This window comes from Osmerus mordax, chromosome 10 (genome assembly GCF_038355195.1).
Source record: "Osmerus mordax isolate fOsmMor3 chromosome 10, fOsmMor3.pri, whole genome shotgun sequence".
Classification (NCBI taxonomy): Eukaryota; Metazoa; Chordata; class Actinopteri; order Osmeriformes; family Osmeridae; genus Osmerus; species Osmerus mordax.
The window spans coordinates 13,389,654-13,410,012 of NC_090059.1; the positions used below are offsets into that span (position 1 = coordinate 13,389,654).

The 20,359-nt window shown below is 45.7% G+C and overlaps 1 protein-coding gene across 1 annotated transcript in view; it reads left to right on the forward strand.

Annotated features, from left to right (window-relative positions):
* Positions 1-20,359, forward strand: part of grid1b (glutamate receptor, ionotropic, delta 1b) — a 169,839-nt gene that overhangs the window by 138,031 nt on the left and 11,449 nt on the right. Inside the window, exons 6-12 of the mRNA XM_067245072.1 lie at positions 2,739-2,912; positions 5,461-5,622; positions 6,594-6,713; positions 15,083-15,184; positions 15,827-16,024; positions 16,374-16,707; positions 17,721-17,859. Coding sequence (XP_067101173.1) covers positions 2,739-2,912; positions 5,461-5,622; positions 6,594-6,713; positions 15,083-15,184; positions 15,827-16,024; positions 16,374-16,707; positions 17,721-17,859 — 1,229 coding nt within the window. The remainder of the gene's footprint in view (positions 1-2,738; positions 2,913-5,460; positions 5,623-6,593; positions 6,714-15,082; positions 15,185-15,826; positions 16,025-16,373; positions 16,708-17,720; positions 17,860-20,359) is intronic.

Below are 20,359 nucleotides of genomic sequence, written 5' to 3' on the forward strand. Positions count from 1 at the left end.
AGTTTCTGCAGCCCCATGTGTTACGTCTCAAAGTAGCTGTCTAAAGCACAGAACACGTGTGGCGACTGATCTCTGAATATACATTTCAGAGATATTTCTGGTATTGATTCTTACTGAGCAGCCCACACACAGGAAGATCACACTCTTCATGTGCTTGAAGTCGTTCCTTATCTTTTTTTGGGACCAGCCTACTTTCTCATGTTTTTAGGACTACATTTGTACTATTTTTACCTTCTTACCTTTCAACTCGTAGACCACCTACATTCTGGTATGTGAGTTGTACATTTGCTGGTCTTGTACTCTCTAAGCCTCCGTGTGTTCTCATCACAAACCGAGACCCCAAAAATATGTGTTCTTCACATAATCTTGTCGATGTATTATATTGGATCTCTGATCAAACTAAAAAACAAACACAAGTGGTAAGCACTTTTAGAGCTAAAACTCTTTGTGAAAATACTACTCAGACCAAAAGATTTGGAGTCGTAAACGCCCATTATTTTTCCGACCTTCTCCTAAATCAGCAGCTTGGGAGCTACATTTAGCCTTAAGATGTTTTGTGAATTTGACTCCAGGTGTTTACAGTGGCAGCATGTCTGAAGACCAGATGGTTTGGTCTGGTGGGTAAGAGGGGGCATGAAGGAGGGGGGAGGGCTGGTCTCTAACTGCAGATGTTGACTACAGCCGAGTGTGAATCAGTGGGGGTGAGGAAAGCCAGTGCAGGGGCACAGTGAAGCCGTGTCAGGCTTTTAGCGCCGACACCAGAACACAGCCTCTCCTCATCCCTCTTGCCCTGAAGGGCTGTAGACAGAAGTACATGCTAAAATACCCTCTAATGGGAAAACGATGTTCTCTTTGACACATCTAGCGGGAAAGCGTCTGCTGCGAAACATTCCAGAGGCAGTCAAAGGCCAAAACAGAAAATGTTTGATGTGTAAATGAAGTCTAAAACACAGAAAATTTGGAAAACAGTTAAGGGTCTAAAAATCCTTTCCAAAAGACACTGCGTAGTATGAACATAACTACAATTTATAATTAATTTGTATTTATTTAATAATTAACCATCATGTTTATGACGGTATCCATCTAACTGGTTTTTGAAAATCATTCACATCACTGAATATAATAAATGTACTTGGTGAGAACATCACTGTAAAGACTGTGTGACTGATTGATAATATATTACTTCCAACTTCATCAGAAACAGCTCTTTCCAGCAGTACACAAACAAACTTGCACTGAAACTTCTTTTACTTTGTAATAAGAACTTCACTTCTCCTTGATGCTACTTTAATGCAATGTCAGGTGTCTTTGAGGGTTACTGTGGTGAGGAAACAATGACACATCATGTTTTCACAGCACGTTACTCCCCACTAGGCTAGAACACAGACTGACATGGTCATCTCCAGCTGGAGTCTGTTATGATAACCCAGAGTACATCTCACTGATGTGGAAATGATAGCTTTCCCTGCCACAGCAGCTGACCACACTGAGGAGTCCCTCAACACTGCTAGGTTGTGTGTGTGTCTGTGTGTTGGAGCTTGTGTGTATGTTTGTGCTAGCGTGTGTGCTTGTGTGTTTGAGTGAGCGTATGTGTGGGTGCAGGCGTGTGTGTGTGCTAGGGTGTGTGTGTAAGCTAGTGTGTGTACGTGTGTGTGTTTGCAAGTGCGTTGGTGCTTGTGTGTAAGTGTGCTTGTGTCTGTGCATGTGTCTCCATACAAAACAGTGGTGGATCCAGGGCTGAGTACAGTAGGCTTGCCTGGGGGTTGATTCCCATAGGGCTGAGAGGGAAAACCCAAGCAAGCAGAAAAACCAAGGAAATCATACAAGGTAAGGCAAACTGTTACAGAGGCAACAGAGAAGGCAGGCTGACATCTGTTGCTGAGAGGACTGGGACAACTGTACCGGGTCCTGGAGGTGGCTGTTGGGGCCCTAGCCTGGGGCCTGGAGGGTGGGTGAGACCAAGGGGCTGGAGCCTGGCATGACTGGGGGGCCCTTGGGTCTGGAGGGTAGCTGAGACCATGAAACTGGCAGCCCACAGGAGTATGGAAAGCAGATGCAGGCACAGTTCCCTTCTCAGTTGTGTTTGTCTCTTAGTGAACTATTAAGGCGGAAAAGGTTGGACCCAGGTGCAGACAAACAGTGCCTTATGTATAACAGAACTGTCATCTCCTAGTTTGGCCCAGTGTTGTGTACTGGTATTATTAGCTTGGTATAAAATAAAGAGGCACTGAGTCACAGAGTTTTGAATTTAAAATAGAATCACTCACTCAAAGAAATTTCAAGATTTTAACCCTGAATGGAAATGGAGTTGATTCTTAAAGACAAAGCTCTGAAATCTCTGCAATATTGAATTTCCTTTGCTGAGGTCATTTCCATGTCTTGTTAATGTGCCATATCCTTAGCCATCCAGTCACTTTAATGACCCTTTTTACGCCAATAAAACACTTTGTCCTCCAGCCCACTGGACTTTGTTTGGTTTAAGTGCAGAAAATTGCCTGAGGTTTGACTGTAGGGTGTCATTACCGTAGGATTCACAGCTGTTTAAATGGACAGATCTATACGCTGGCACAGAACCGGCTGTCTAATCATGCAATTCACAATCTTAAAATGGGTATGAACCAAACTACACTTTCACAGATATTGACCATGTATCATTCTCTCTTTTCTCACCCACCCCCTCACACACGCACTCCCTCTCTGTCCTTCACACAACACCTGCCTCTCCTCTCCCTTTCTAGGAAATCAGCGACACTGAGATTATGGAGCTGGCCCATAGTGCTTTGGGCCGGATGACTGTGATTCGCCAGATCTTCCCCATGTGGAAGGACAGCAGCACGCGCTGCATGAGGAGCAGCCACCGCCTCTCCTCCCTGCTGTGCGACCCACAGGAAGGCTACCTGCAGTCCCTGGAGGTCAGTCCCTGGGACATCACTGGGATATGGGCGTGAACCCGCAATAAAACTGAGATACCTTTTAATAAAACGTAAAGTTCAATATAATAACCAAGTGAAAATATAAAAGAGAATGTGTATATATATATATATTGAAACTATATGTATGTGTGTGTATGTGTAGTATATTGGTAGCTTATTTCACATCTACAATTAATATGTCATGGAAGCAGTGTGCATTATATGGTACTGCGAAGGCACATTTCTTTTGTGTGACAAAGAGCACCAGGAATTTAATGCACCTTTTCTGCCACATTGAGCTAAACTTTAGTGGAATCCCAAATTGTGGGTCTGTTTGTCCAGAACAACCTCTTAAAGTGTCATCAGATGTGAGAAAAGATGTCAGAAAGGACTTTAAAGGGAGATTAAACAACAACAACCAGAGGGCTGATGAGACAAACATCCCTTGTTAAACCTTCGCTTAGTCTGAATTCATGTGTTCAAGGTCGATTATTAGACAAGCGAAACAGTAGTGTTGACGGGTGTCTGAAAGCCCGGGCATTGCCCGCCAGCGGCCGTATCTGTGATCCAATCACACGCTGAAGCTTCCCAGCCAGCTCAGAGTGACACAGACCTCTGTTTATTTCTAGTATCAGAGAGTGTTTGACCTGAGGAGTCCGGGGGCAAGCTAGCGTTAGCTTATCGCTTGGTCACTGTCAAGTCCTGATGAGCTGTCTGTCTATTAGCTACACAAGGCTAGAACCCTGGAAAGTGTGGATGGATCAAGGGATGAGGGACGGGGGGACGGGGGGACGGGGAAGATAAGAAGGAGTCTATTGGGAGACCATGGACAAGGCGGTTGAGGCGTTCGCTTGACAAAGTTAAGCTGTAGCCAGTGGCTATTATTGACTCATTAGTGTTTGTGCTTCGCTTCCCCTCAGAGAGTTAAAGTTTCCTCATTGTGCTCTTCCCACTCACATTGCTCACTCCCACTGTTATTCAGAATTATATATAATCGGATCATATTTAAAGTTGGGAAACAAGCAAATACTCTGAGAACAATGAGAAATAAAACCCTATAATTACTCCCATTTAAGGTGAGAAAATTGCAGACAATTGTTGACCTTGAAAGCGAGCAAGCAATCCCACATCTTACAAAGCTGTCACACCGCTAGAGCCCTTCCTCCTGCTCCTGACTACATAAGCACAGCTGTCCCCGTAAACCCCTTGAACACACCTGAACTCTCCCTGCTTGCTCCGTGCCTCCTTGCTCCTGATGTTCTAACAGATGGCATGACACCCCCACGACCCCCTCCTCAGCACACACGCACGCGCACACACAATCACTCACTCTAAAAACTCAAACTCCATTGGGGTTGGTGGTGGCTGCTATCTCAATCATTTATGCAACGGAGGGTTAAATGCTGTTTGATGTCAAATCACGTTCATGACGATGGAGAGAACTGCATTGCCAGGGGCTTCCAACCCTGTCAGCATTTTGCTGGTGGATTTGCAGTTTCAACACTACTTACAGCCCTCCCTCTTCAACAGAAAATGAGCAGTGTATAAGCAAATGATCCTGATACCTATTTGAATACCCCCATCTTTTCCCTGTTAAAGTGGTCCGTCAGTGTATTATATTGTGTTCTATAACTTTATCAGCAGGACAAGCATTCATTGTCAAAATGTCACCTTGCATTGTTTGCGTGTAAATGTGTGGAGAGTGTGGATGATATCATCATGCCTGCCCGAATATTCCAGGGCTCTCTCTCTCTTTCTCTTTCTATCTCTTTCTCTTTCTCATTCCTCTCTCTCTCTCTCTCTCTCTCTCTCTCTCTCTCTCTCTCTCTCTCTCTCTCTCTCTCTCTCTCTCTCTCTCTCTCTCTCGCTCTCCATATCAAAGAACAGAGCAGGACAGGGCGGAGGCTGATTTGTCACAGTGTTTGTTTGGTACTGCTGTGTCACAGTGCATTTGGTCTCTGCTCCACAGTTCTGGGTCAGCCCCGGCACCACTCAAATCCAGTCATAGGGGATGTGTGTGTGTGTGTATAACAAGGACTCGTGTGGTGCTGATTTAGCCCTAGCACTATTTAATGTCCCCAGCTAAGCCGCACAGTGTTTAGTCCCAGAGGTCACTCAGACTGGCTTAACAGACACAAACACACACACCTGCTTGTGTACACAAACACACACATGCATGCACACAAGCACCTGAGGCATTGACTGATGGCCACATCAAGATGTAGTCTGTTTATTGCCTTTTGAATATGGAAGCCTGATGATGCTCTCCAGAAAAGCAGATTTGATGGATTTATAGCAAAAAGATCATGTACATTGCAGTAATAAGTTGTGTGTATTTGTCTCCTCCATCTTCCTCCCACTCTATTTCAACCTCTCATTTGGCATCCTCTCAATCATCTTTTTGAACTGCAACTGTTCCACTTCGTCCTCATCCTCCTTCCCTCTCCTGTTTCTCCTCACTCTCGCCCGCAACCCCTCTCCTGTTTCTCCTCACCCCTGCTCCCCAACCCTCCTCCTTCCTTGTGCTCCCTCTTCACCTCTTCCTCAGGTGTCCAACCTCTACCTGTATGACAGTGTGCTGATGCTGGCCAACGCCTTCTACAGGAAGTTGGAGGACAGGAAGTGGCACAGCATGGCCAGCCTCAACTGCATCAGGAAGTCCACCAAGCCCTGGAACGGAGGCTGGTCCATGCTTGAGACCATCCAGAAGGTATGGAGGACCAAACAGGAGGCTTGGAAAGGAGTCTGAAGATCTTTGTTTGTTGTAGTGGTCAAAACATCTGTCTTGGTTTGTTATGATTGGGATAGAAGTCCTGTCTGGCACCAACAGATAAGCATACATCTGATCAGGATGAATGCCTGCCTCTTTAAAGAAACGTCCAGGAAACAGAGAGAGAGAGCATCAGATGTTCTTGTCTAGTTAGAAAGTATTCTAGTGTGCAAATGGAAAAATACGTGAGCATGACCGCAGCTAGGAGGAGTGAACTCTCTCTTCATGCATCGCGAGACGCACAGCTCTGCAGAGAGGAAGACGGTTTCCACCCCTCTCCTCTCAATGGCCGTGTAATTTCTGTCGCGGCTATTATCCGGATGTATGATATCTTCAGCCTTGACTCTGGACTGGAGGGCTGGGGTTTCAAGGTTTCGAGGGTCAGGGGGATGCGGGACTGGAGGGTTGGAGGTTCCAAGGATTGGTTGGTTTAGATGGTCGGAGAAGAGAAAGAGAGTCAGAAGAGTGGAGACTGGAGGGCTGGAGGACTGCTGGACTGTGTTAGTCAGCACATAAGCTACATTCATACCCACTGTATGAAGCTATCTGCACATCAGGGAGATGGTGCTGAACCCCCTCTCTATCAGTCTCTATCAGTCTTTCCTCTCACTCAGTTTTTGTGTGTAAAGTGTGTGTCTAAGAGGTCTCTGCTCCTCTCCAATGGAATGCTCTTTAGTGAGGCACAGAGAGCAGTGTGGAGGGCCCTAATCTCCAACACTGAGGCAACCTCTATATTAGGTGACCGTAATCAAGATTCTTGCTAAGGACAAACACGACAGCTTCCCTACATTTTATAGTAATGGACAGATTTTGAATTTGAATTTTGAATGTTGGCGTAGCGTAATTGGTTGCCTCTAAAGCCAAAAAGGCGATAATTTCACTTTGGTCTGTTCACGTTTCGTGTTCCTCAGGGCAGTGTCTTGGGCTTGACCGGAACCATGGACTTCAAGGAGAATGGGTCCAACTCCCACGTCCAGTTTGAGATCCTGGGTTCCAGTTTTAGCGAGACGTTCGGAAAAGATGTGAAGAGGGTGAGTAGTTGAATCAATCATTTCCCTGCTTTCATTATTTCTGCAGTCCCGTTAGATTAGAAAGACATTTCTGAGTCTCTGTGGTCCTCAAAACTACAACAGGGAAGTGCCAGAAATGACTACAGCCGTGTGACAGAGGTGAATCATAGCAGTCAAACCAGTGGAAATTTGTGTTGCTTTTACTGCCTGACTGGCTGAAGATGGTCATTAATGTAATGGAGGAGGCCTGTCATGTGTGAATGTCTCTATGAGGCGAGCAGAGTAACCAGGACATGCTCCACAACTGGGGAAAATAGGAACTGTCACCTCCAACCACAGCCATCACTCCGTGAATCCAGGGCACCGTATCAGGGTTGTGGACCAGTGGTAAACAGCCTGCATCTCAGACGTTGACATGTCTGGTTTTCCTCACATTATGTAATGAGGCCTTTCCTCTGGTTCTTTTTCAGATATTTTTTCTCCATTTAAGGCAAGTGTTTTGGTCAGTCCATCATAGCAAATAAAAAGCAGTCTGGGATATGAATTACCAGGAAGTGGAACGGGGCAGTTCCAGCTGTAATGAAGATTTAATCACCTGCTCTCCCATCTTGAGTTATGAACCTTAGTATTTCACATTAGAGCCATTAGAGGTCCATAGGCCCATGGCCATTTTCGACTTACACACACACACACACACAAACACCTCCTGGCATGCCTGTGTGTACAAGTGCACACCCACCGCACGTACACACACACACAGTATCTCCCACACACTCAAGATCTCATAGTCTCTTAAATGGCATGGTATGCATGTATTCGATCTAATGAACGCAAGGATAGCTAATAACACACTGCTAGGGAACAGTGTTGATGCGTTCTGTAACGGCTACAAACTCTCCAGAGATCGGGTGAAGATGGACAACCTAGTGTCGGATAGGACTGACTGCCAGGGCATTTCCTCCTATTTAGGAAACGTAAATGTTTTCATCGCTATTGTAAACCTAGATCAAAATACAGACTGCTTTATAAAGTTGCTGTTTCCAAATGTGGGGGCATCCTGTCAAGTTTTGTTTTGTGTTTCATTTCTTTTTCTCTTCCTCTGCTCTCTTCCTTATCTGTAATCACCCTGTCTGCTCTGTCAGGCCGATTCCAAAGCAAACAGCTCGCCCCGCGATAAAACACCTTGCAGATTAAACTTGATAGATACTGAAATGTTTTTCTGTCTTCTACCTCTGAAAATCTCTCCATCTTCATTTTGGCCACACGATAGATGCATCTCAGATAGATCCTCCCTCACCCTCGCCTCCATCTCTGTCTCCTCTCCTGCCATGTAGCGTAGAACCTCATTAGTCTCATCACGATGGTGGAATAGCGAGAGAAAAGCATGATGTTTGTTCCTTCACGAAGCGTAACAGAGCGGGTTCACTAACAGGACTGATAGTGTGTGTGCTGTATCAGTGTAGGGGTGGAGAGCTTGGAAGCAGAGAGGTACAGCATGCTCCTCTTCGCAGCCTAGCAGGAACACTGTGAGGGCAGGGAGTCACATTAGTCCTGCACCATGGCTGAGACACAGGACAGTGAGGAGCCCAGCAGCTGCTTCCCTGTTCTCCGATAAGATCACTGTCAGGCCAGGGACTAGTAATATCCTCTGGTTTGGCTTGAGAGATAACGTTTGGGGTGGTGGATTGGCTGCTCTGTGTGTGTGTGTGTGTGTGTGTGTGTGTGTGTGGGGGGGGGGGGGGGGGGGGCATGTGTGCGCGTGCGCAATGTATGTGTGTGTGTGTGGTGCATGTGTGTGAGTGCGCAATGTATGTGTATGTGTGTGTGTGTGTGTGTGTGTGTCACAGGGTCAGACAGCAGAGGGTGGAAGCATTGTGTGGGACAGACAGTGCCTGTTTGTGTGGAGGCATCTCCTGTGTCTAACCATGGAGATATGGATCCAGGAGTGGGTCGTCTCCAAAGACCAGCCTCCCTTATCTGCTTGTACCACAGCCTTCGATAAGCAAACAGGGTCCCATCTCTGCTCTGAGCCCCCTCTGCTGTCGCGCCTCTCTGTCCCTAGCAAGCAATAAATACAGGCAGATAGATATGCTTTTCAATTCGGAAAAGAGTCAAATTACCCAGTCATTTGGGCCTAATGGGCCTCTGTAGAATAGCGGCGCTCCTGAAATTAATCCATTAAAACGCAAGAAATAGTGTGAAAGCTCCTTTTGACAATGATTTGAATCCCTGTAACAATTTGCTTTTCAGAAGTATTAGGTAATATGCCTGAAAGGAACATGGGCTATTATTGTTATTTGTCTTTCTTCTTTTCAAGGTCTTTAATGATATTTGTAATTGTGGTTAGCATGAGCTGTCAAGGACAGGCACTTTCCAACCTGGACATCAAATAAAGACCAGAAGACCCTAATATTAGGTTTAGATGCGCCATAATGGGAGACTGAACATCTGTAATGGATCAAAATTATAGAAAGTATTAGAATTCACATCTTGTTAATGCTTAATGAAAATAACAACAGATTCTATATGCAATCTACTTACAGCAGTGCTATTGTTAACAACCACCCCCCCCCCCCACCCCGCCGTACACACATAGCAACACAACTCCCACACTGGTGTTTGCAAGGAACAAAGAACAAGCAGAATAACAACATAAGTCCTGTCTCTCACTAATTACTCTTTAGCATCAGTGTTGTCTTTGAAATGTCTCCCGAGATGCAAACTTATTCCAGATTCTAAACATCAAAGGCTGATTAACAAAAGCGAAACGTACCAGAGTATAGTAGACAAAGAAGAATGGAATCATTTCATGAAAAATGGATTGCAGGTCTCCCAGGAGTAGGATTCTGCTTTCCTGGGTAGAGGTAACATCAGGGTTGGGGTTGAGGTAGGGTTTGAATATAGATTAGAGCAGAGGGTGTGCATTGTTGTTTGAAGCACAAGTTACTGAGTGCTGCCGATATGATATCTGTGTGTGGAGGGCAGTAGGGGGTTGAGTAAACATTTATTAGAGGAGTACTGATTAACAGTGGGATCTGAAACAGACTGCCTGACAAGCCCTGACCCAGCTGGCCAACACACACACACCCTCAACACACACACACACACACATCCTCACACACACAAACACACACACACACAGCACCTGTCTCTTCCTCCCACTCAGCCATCGTCTCTCCTTCTCCTCCTCCCCCCTCCTCTCCTCCTCCTCCCCCTCCTCCTTTCTCTCCCTCTCTACCCCCTCCACCTCCCTGTACTCCCTGTACTCTCTCTCCCCCTCTCCCTCTCCCTCTCCCTCTCTCTCCCCCTCTCCCTCTCCCTCTCTCTCTCCCTCTTCCCTTCCACCTCCCTCTCTTTATCCCATTCCTCAGCCTTCTCCTTCTACTCTCCCTCCTTCTCCTCTTAACCCCCCCCCCCCCCACACACACACACACACACACACACACACATGGTACAGGGTAGCAGGCATGTTGTTTTCCAATTCATTTCCTCTAATATGGAAACCAACACAGGCAGATGCCATATGTGTCGATGCTGTTTGAAACGTGTAAGAGTAAACTAATAAAGTCTATGGACATCATGTCCACAAAAACCTTGTCCCTACCCTTGCAAGGGCAACATCACCTGGTTAACCTCCAATAAATAGCACACATCTCATCTCATATTTTTCATCAAAAGTGCTATATGATCTGTACTGTAGCATTTCATCGCTTTGTGAGAGATCTGCTGGAGGAATGTGAGGGGTTGACATGTGGCACAGCGATGGTGACAGATTGTCCCAACCCTCGCAGAGGCCTGGAGCATTTTCAGATCATCACTCTCCGACGCCTTGTTCCGAGGGACGGACACAGCAAGTGTGAAGTGATGGCAAACGGTGGCATTTAGCTCCTCCACCTGTGCGTGTGCATGCGTGTGGATGTGTGAACCTCTGTGTGTGTGTGTGTGTGTTTGCACTGTCTGACTGGGAGGGCTGACATTTGAACAAAGGAAAAGGAAGGGAGATGGGAGAATAGCGCATGACTGGCGGTGCATTGACCGCCACTTGATCCTCCCACCTTCAGAACAGGGAAGACAGAGGGGGCTGGGAGCAGCATTCTCACAGGAGGACATGGACTTTTAGGATGTGTAAGTGTTTATATGGAATGGGAAACGCTGGGGGAGGCAGGAGATGCTACACGTCTCATCATCATCTTAAGTCAGACTCCTGTAATCAAACGCAGGTTTGTCCATTGAAAGAAGCCTTCACCTACATGAAAACTGCATGCATTCACAGACACAGACACAACGCTTAAACATTAAGCGCAGCTACGTACCTGCATGTTGTGCAGTTTCTAACACCATCCCCAGCCCCTCCATACTGTCGTTCTGTGGCGTACAGGATGTTGTTCATGAACTGCAATGCAAAGTCATAACTAACTCCACTGTGACTTCACTGAAAATGTGACTCTAGCTATGGTCTGCTTCGTTCTGCATCACCAGTCACCTCTGGAGGAGGAGATCCTTCACTCAGGTGCTCCTCCCAACGTTTCTTCCATTTTCCTTTTGGAGTTTTAGGTTACTTTAGGTTGCTTATCGGTGTTGATCTGTGAGTCTCTGTGAAGCCTTGTGACATAGCTTGATTTTTATCCTATCATCCTGCCTTGTTATTGCATTCTTGTGCCGTGCTAGCTGGTCCAGGGCAGGGCGTATTCCCCCTTAGATACACTAGAGAACCACTGCACCAAAGGCAGACCTATTTTCATTGCAATTGAATGGTTGAAACAATAAATGGAAGTCACGGAAACGCCAATAAAGGAAGGAAACCGTAGGTCATCATTTACCAATCACATCCCTCTGACGTCAATGGAGGATGTGCATTATGCAGACCGTCTTGACTCATCTTGACCCTACCTTAAAATCCTCCTCCTCAGAGGGACGCAAATAATTAAGCATGATTGTGCCATGGTATACAGTATAAAGAACATCGTGTTCACTTTGCAATGCAATTAAAGTGAGGACAGCAAGGGAAAACGTAGGCAGTTCTTTGTTATAGAAGCCGTAAACATATGCTGTGATGCATACCTGCTAACGCTAAACTTGAAAAGGCTCAAGTTTGTATTTGTATTCACATGGAGGTATTTACATTCAATTATCTTATTCTGCCACAATAATACTGTGTGAAATGATGACCTTAATTGAAGTGTTCACGTAAAAAAAAAGTGATCAGGGTTGCTTTGCTTTCAAAATGGCTGAAAGCAGTGTCCTTCACCAAACCCTGGTCGTTTTTGTTCTGCAGTTTTTTACCAAACTACACAGTGGTTCTAGGAAAATCGCTGGGTTTGCAGTATGTCTATAATTGTAATCAACATCCATTCCCCTGAGCCGCTCGCCCTGTCAGCTGACCACGTTGAGGGGGAGTTTAGGGAGAAGGTTTCCATCAAAGGCTGGAGGAACAGAGACCCATCATGCCTATCAATGAGGATTAAAGTTCAGCAGCATGTCAGTGATGAAAGCTGGGATAGTTCTCCAGTGATCGTGTTATGCCATGATAGCATGTCTGATCTCAGATCAGTCCTGGTCATCGTCATCGGGGCTCCTGCGGGCCTCATGTTGAGGCTGGATGGGGGTGATAGTGTTCCTGCATCCTTCTCCTACAGTGCCCAGCTAGCATTGAATCCAACGCCAGACTTCAAGTCTGTGTTTTCTCCATGCAGGATAAGGAAGGTTCGACAGAGAGACCGAAGAGAGACCCTTCATTTCAAGTGGTGCAGCGCGGTCTCACTCAAGACCATTATCTTTTGAATAGGAGAGAAATGTAAATGACTCTGCCCATCTCTGTTGCAGGGTGGTAAAATAAATGTGTTTGATGGTGCTGGGGGTGGGTGTGGGGGAGGTGGGAAGGCGGGGGGGGGGGGGGGAGGTGGGAAGGCGGGGGGGGGGGAGGGTCCCTATCCACTTAAAGTCACCAAAAGGACAGCTCATAATAGCTGCTCAAGATAGAACAAGCGCGTGTGTCTCCTCTCTCATCCCTCTCACTCCTGTCTCTCTTCTCTCTCTCTCTCTCTTTCTCGTGGCCTCGGGGTGATGGAGTAAAAATCATGTTCGCAGAAATAGACTTTAGTCAGCAGCTCCCTATTATCCATTCAAAAGAAATGAATACATTAAATTAAACACATCATGAGCTATATTACAAAAACAACTACACCATTATCTTTCTGCAGTAATAATACATGCTCACACATAGAGCTGTTAGTAAAGCTACTGTAATTACAGTAGTTAGTGTAATATACTTTCAATGCCTTTAGTCAAGACTGCAAATGCAACTTAAATGGGTCTGATAATGTTGATCTGTTTGTTTTAAACTCAATGCTTTGAAACATTTTATTGTGTCTGAAACGTCCCTAATCACATATGAACATTAACAACAGTGATTAACACGTTTGGCTGCAGATTGCATTGGTTATTAACTTCCAGCATTAAATACAGTTATCATCTGCTGTGTAATTCATTACCTGAGGTAAAAGTGACCCATTTTTATTGCCTCAAATTGTGTTTATTGATTGTTCAACGTGTGTCACATCAGTGTGTGAAATCATTCATAAAACAACATGAGTTTACAATCAAGTGTTTGTGAGTTAGGTCTCAACCCACCAAAATAAACACACACACACACAGAACTCGTATATGATCTGAATCCATATAATGTAACACCCACAAATTCACAGAAACACACATCCCTCCATCCATCCATCATCTGCCGCTTTTCCGGGGGTCGGGTTGCGGGGGCAGCAACCTAAGCAGGGAGGCCCAGACTCTCCCCGGCCACTTCCACCAGCTCCTCCTGGGGGATCCCGAGGCGTTCCCAGGCCAGCCGAGAGACATAGTCCCTCCAGCATGTCCTGGGTCTTCCCCGGGGCCTCTTCCCAGTGGGGCGTGCCCAGAACACCTCACCAGGGAGGCGTCCAGGAGGCATCCTTATCAGATGCCCGAGCCACCTCAACTGGCCCCTCTCGACGTGGAGGAGCAGCGGTTCTACTCTGAGCCCCTCCCGGATGACCGAGCTTCTCACCCTATCTCTAAGGGAGAGCCCGGACACCCTGCGGAGAAACTAATTTTGGCCGCTTGTATTCGCGATCTCGTTCTTTCAGAAACACACATCAAACACAAAAACCAATACACTCAGTTTAACAAACTATGTGTAAGTTATTGGGCTTATAAGCATTAGTGTTTCTTTTTGATTGAAGCCAAAAGAATCACCCATCTGGCAGTACAGAATTTGTTTTAACTAAGATATCTGGGCAGGCATCACTGAGTCTATTCTGTGTACTTGTGTGTGTGTGTGTGTGTTTGTGTGTGTGTTTGTGTGTGTGGGACACATACAACTCTTCTGAACAGGATCAAACACACTTGCATCGGTGGCTAAATACACATCGAACCACAGAGCCGGATATCAAGACAAATAAAGATATTAGATTTTCTTTGTTTTCTATTTGAACTGTGATTCTGGCTGAATGCAGAGACTTGATGCACTAGCAACTTGTTTCCTAGGTGACCAGCCTCTACTGCTTGGTCTGATGAATACTGAACGCATCACAAAACATGCAATTGGTTAGGATGAGTAATCTCATCTCCTATTTCAATGGTCCAAACTTAATTACTGCTAGGGTCTCAGGGTGGATTTGAACATCAGTTTTTCCTTATTTAGTTCCATTGAGGTGTGGAGAGGTGGATATAAATGTGATGCTTTGTGTTTGACAGGCTGCATAGTAATTAAGACAGCAGTCCAGTGCCCCCCCTCCATTGAGAGCAAGTCTGGAGTGGTGGCTCTGCATCTTTCCTTCTCATTGTCTGGTCCAATTTGTTCATTCTGTGTCTGTCTTCACAGAATCCCTTCCTCCTTGATGTCAAGCATCGTAAGCATGCAATGAACTCTCTGTCTCTCCCATCTGTTTTTCTTCATCATTCTTTCGTACACCCTTCTCTTTCCTCACTTTACCTTGCTCTCCATCTCTTTCTCTCTGCCCCACTCTGCCTCCTCTCTCTGTCTCTCTCTCCGTCCCCCCTCCCTCTCCATCTCTTTCTCTCTGCCCCACTCTGCCTCCTCTCTCTCTCTCTCTCTCTCTCTCTCTCTCTCTCTCTCTCTCTCTCTCTCTCTCTCTCTCTCTCTCTCTCTCCGTCCCCCTCCCTCTCCATCTCTTTCTCTCTGCCCCACTCTGCCTCCTCTCTCTGTCTCTCTCTCCGTCCCCCTCCCTCTCCATCTCTTTCTCTCTGCCCCACTCTGCCTCCTCTCTCTCTCTCTCTCTCTCTCCGTCCCCCCTCCCTCTCCATCTCTTTCTCTCTGCCCCACTCTGCCTCCTCTCTCTGCCTCCTCTCTCTGTCTCTCTCTCCATCCCTCTCCTTCTCTTTCACAGCTGGCTACGTGGGACTCGGTTCACGGTCTGAACGGCAGTCTGAAGGAGAGCCGTATTGAAAACGGCATGCAGGGTCTCACCATCAAAGTTGTCACTTTGCTGGTAGGAGGCCTCTTAAGATTGTGTGTCACATAAGTATTGTACCGACCCCATACTGTGGCATGAACTCATGACATTCATCAAGATGTGAAGCCTGCTGGCTTATGTTCTTAATTGCATGTTTTAGTGAGATCTAGCAGGATAACTTTAGATCTGAAAGGGATTACTGTATCAAGTGCATGAATGACATTAACCATACATAAGTGGATCTTTGGAAATAGCAAGGGGATTTTCTCTATGTTCTGATTTTTTTTATTAAGGTTAATAAAATGGGTATTTGAATGGTTTGTCATGGTTGAAAAACCATGACAACCATTTGTCATGTTTTATGACAAAACTGTCATAACCATGACATGACCCCTGGATGAATCTTTATGAATGTTTACGACTGTTGTCATTCGGTCAATCGTGTCCTTTTTCATGTAAAGTTAACATTGTTTGGGATGACTTTAAGTTGTTATGACGACTTGACATTAAACAATTAGACATTAAACAAGACAACATAACCTGCCAATATATCAGTCATGAAGTGTTACCTTGAAGTGAACGTTGACCTAATGACCTAGTGTAAAGTCGGGATCTCCCCGACCTGTGTTCCTCTGCATGCCCTGATGTGAAGCTGTTCACCTGGTTCCTCTCCTGCAGGAGGACCCTTTTGTGATGGTGGCTGAGAACATCTTGGGCCAGCCTAAGAGATACAAAGGCTTCTCCATTGATGTTCTGGATGCCCTGGCCAAGATCCTGGGCTTCAAGTATGACATTTACCAAGTGGCTGACAGCAAGTATGGCTCCCAGCTCCCCAACGGCTCCTGGAACGGCATGATTGGAGAGCTCATCAACAAGGTGCCCAGGGCTTTGACTGTGAACTGCTGTAGTGTTAAAGATACGCCACTTGAGGAACGGCCACCCTCCCACACAGAGACAAAACGCACACATGCGCAAACACACACCAACCCATCTGATTTTAATTCCTTGTTTTCTGACTGACCTGCTTTTCTCTCTCTCTCTCTCTCTCTCTCTCTCTCTCTCTCTCTCTCTCTCTCTCTCTCTCTCTCTCTCTCTCTCTCTCTCTCTCTCTCTCTCTCTCTCTCTCTCTCTCTCTCTCTCTCTCTCTCTCTCTCTCTCTCTGTGTCTCTCTCTCTCTCTGTCTATGTCACTCTCTCTCCTCCTGCCCCCTCTCTCCCTCCCTCAGAGGGCTGACTTGGCCGTCTCAGCCATCACCATCACCCCGGAGCGGGAGAACGTGGTGGACTTCAGCAAGCGTTACATGGACTACTCCGTGGGGATCCTCCTCCGCAAGCCCGAGGAGAAGATCAACATCTTCTCGCTCTTCGCGCCCTTTGACCTGGCTGTCTGGGCCTGCATCGCCGCTGCCATCCCCGTGGTGGGCCTCCTCATTTTCCTGCTTAGCAGGATGCAGTCGCTGCGTACCCAGAATCCTCCAGGGGCACCACAGCAGCCTGGTGGAGTGTCCAGCTCCCTCCACAGCGCCATCTGGGTTGTGTATGGAGCTTTCGTGCATCAAGGTAACAAAGCTGGTCAGAATACAAAATACACCACATCAAGAGTTTACTGTATATTGAGTATGATGGGTTTAGGAAATGTTTTTGGAGAGACAGAGGTGGGGTATGTAGTTTACATGATGAGGAGAAAGAATTGCCACATGATTTGTGTTAATGAAATATTAAACAGAGGAATCGTAAACAACACCCTTCAATTGCCAGTACTTACAGGGAATTAAACTCATGGAATGGAAAATCAATGAATTCATTGGATTACAATATGATACATACACTCTCCTATAAAGAGTGTGAGTTGATGAAATTAATGTTATTTTTTATTTCCAAACCCCACATTTCTCTGTAAGTGTTAACGAACATGTCTACATATATACGACCACTACAGTATCTATCGTAACAAAGTGATTGCATTTCTGGCTTGTTAAGCTTACAAGATCCCCGTAAAGGTGCCTTTGAATGAAGAAAGATAGGATGTGCTGGTCCGGAGCCAAGACTGGCAAACAGGAAGAAATGGCTAGCTCAGCAAGTAGCTAGCACCACCCCAACCTCCCCCAATCGCATCTATTAGCGTCTGGCTGGGGGCCAGTGAACCCTTTTAGGCCCAGCAGAGAGTGATTAAATCTGGCCAGGCAGTCACTGACTGTCCTATTGGCCCTCTGCAGCAGACACCATTAATACTGAATGGTGGGTACAGTATAGAGGAGGTATCCTGGGACTGGTTGTATCTGTTTTTCAGTCGCAGGTCTGGTGGTAACTAATTTATAATGACGATGTTTTGATGTATTAACATAGTATTCCCTGCTTCATTTGAACAGTCTGATTTGCATTCAAAACACTGTTAAGACATTGAAACTTTCTGTAAATGAGGTTCAACAGTCCAGATTTGTTTTTTCACTTCACAGACGACTTGTGTGGATTTTTAGTATGACTTCTTTCTCAACACTACTTTTAGTATGACTTCTCACCTCCAAGCACTTACAGACTGGCAGCTATCCCGTCCTTCCTCTCTCTCCCTGTAGGGGGCGACAACGTGGTGAGCTCAGTGGCACTGAGGATTGTCATGGGCAGCTGGTGGCTCTTCACACTCATCGTGTGTTCCTCCTACACAGCCAACCTGGCAGCCTACCTCACCGTGTCCAGGATGGATAACACTGTCCGGTAGGTCACTCAAAGACACACACACAAACATTCACATTGAAGCACACTCATTCACACGCACTTACACATGTGCACACACGTATATATAAACACACACACCCTTCCACACACTTATTTCCATTCACTCATACATACACAGACACACACCCGCACACATATCAGCCATTGTAATGAATGTGAATGTGAATACTGTTGAAACGGTGCCCTGTCGCTGCTCTCCAGTCCAGATTGGCCCACTTCATCCTGCCTGCATAAAAGTGTCTCTGCATTGTTAACACGGGCGATCAAACCGTGACTGATGACCATGACTCCCTTGGCATGGTCTCTAATGTTCTCTCCTTCACTAAGAGGACTAAAGACAATCCTATGGAGACAACAGCTCATTTGTTTTTATTTCCTCCAAACCGCAGAACGAGGTTTTCACAACACCCACACAAACATCTTCACGTTTTATAGGGTTCAGGCGTGGTAAACGGTCGAGGAGGTGACACACACACGTTGAGTAATCGCTGCTCGTTCCCCTGCTCTCCTCTGATGACAAATGACGGACCATTACTCAAAATGGCGTCCGCGAATTCTACAATACCGTGTTAATTTGAAATTCAACTCATATGTTTTACTCATTTGGCACAGTGATTAATTAGAATTTAGAATTGGAGGTTAATAATCTATTGAATCAAATAATACAATGAACTAATTAATGTAATAATCTGAATATCTCATGTCCATCTCAAGATCTTCTCGATAATAGTGACATATAGTCGATACATGAATATCAAGATGAACATGATATGAATGGCCATTACATCTCGACACAAACCAATTATGATGATTATGAAAACTCAATGATTTTGAAATCAATGAAATGGAGGAAACGCATACCATGTAACACACCAAATCATTCCCTACGCTAACAGGGTTTTCGCAAACCTGGTGTGTATAAATACCCCAGCTCTCTGGTTCCTGTAGGGCCCATACCCGTTCACCTACATTTTACCAACACTCGACCGTCCACAGTCGACCGTCAGTGCAGGGCAGACAGAAACAGGAGTTTGGCTGCATCGTTCCAGATTACTGTTCCCTCGCCATGTTTGCTATCAGATCAGCAAATGTTATCCAGCGCTCATCCCTGCTTGATGCTTATTTGCTCAGGCAGTGCTGCTTTGATGCCTGGGTGCATTTGGTTATGCTGATGATGTGCAAACGAGGGCCCCCCGCCACTTCCCCCGGGTGGAGCAATAGAATGTAAGAGAAGAGAAGACCTGGGTGGTCCGTTTACCTGGCAGGGCAGGGACAACTTTCACCAACTCCCACTCAGTCTCTGCTGCACCTATGATGTTTATAAAGTCATATTCAGAGAACAGTATAGAAGCAGTGGCAATATTTGTCCTGTTTACAGAACAGGGTTTTCAGACCTTTCAGAGGTTTGAACAGGGGTGAGTGAAACAGTGCCAGCAGCCCCAGCTAAGCTATCTCTGACAGCTCTATTTATCAACACTGCTTCGACAACAGATTATTATATATATAATAACTCAATGTTGTTCGGAGTACATACTGTACAAGTACTAGGCCAATCTGTTGGTGTGTAATTGTCTACATCTGCTCCCTTTGGTACATCAAGAGCTAGACATAAATATGTCTTTGTTTTTTAGGGGAAAACAGACACAGATGCGAGTGACCATTCGAATGACTCAGTCCTGTCAGGTTCATGAATACAACGTTAGAATGCAGAAGGCTGAAATCTCTCACCTGCTGCTTTCTGCTTATGGAAACTCCTAATTACCTCTGAGAAACAGGATCTAGTTCGGGTAGCTAATACAAAGTAGCTTCCTCTACTCTTATCTGCACTGATACTACTTGACAGGTTGTGGAGGACATTCTGTGTTGTCAACTTCCTGTCCTCTGAGATAAAGGCAGATGAGGGAGAGCATGAATCAGGGACATATCACGTATGAACTGAAAAGGACTAATTAAATAATAGTTAGAATTCAGTGCAGCTTCTGTAGATATACATGTCCCTCATCTAACTTCTCGCTCCTTAAGAACTGCTGTACATGTACAACGGTGACTGTTGTGAAGGCTGTTGCCATCTATTGTCTAATTATCACAGTGATGTCTCTGCTTGTGTCATTATTCACTGTTTACCATTCAATTGAAATGCATGAGACAAGAGTCTGTAAGTGGTGTGAAGTGGTTACAACCATTTGAAGGGGTGTCAAGTGGCGCTAGCACAAGATTAAACATGGATGTTTCAGGGCTTCACATCCAAGCTGGCAAAGCATCAAAGTCACAATTATCTTTTCATCCTGATTTGGTAAAATATTTTTTTTTTCTGTGTGTTAGTTCCATTTAAGCTTGATCAGAGGATTATGTAGATTTGGAGAAAACCCTGTCTCCATACCCCTCTGTCCAGACAGACAGAACTCACAAAGACGTTTGCAATGTCCACTGGTAATTTGTTTGGATGCTTGCCGCGTTTCGCCTTTTCATGTCTTGAAAA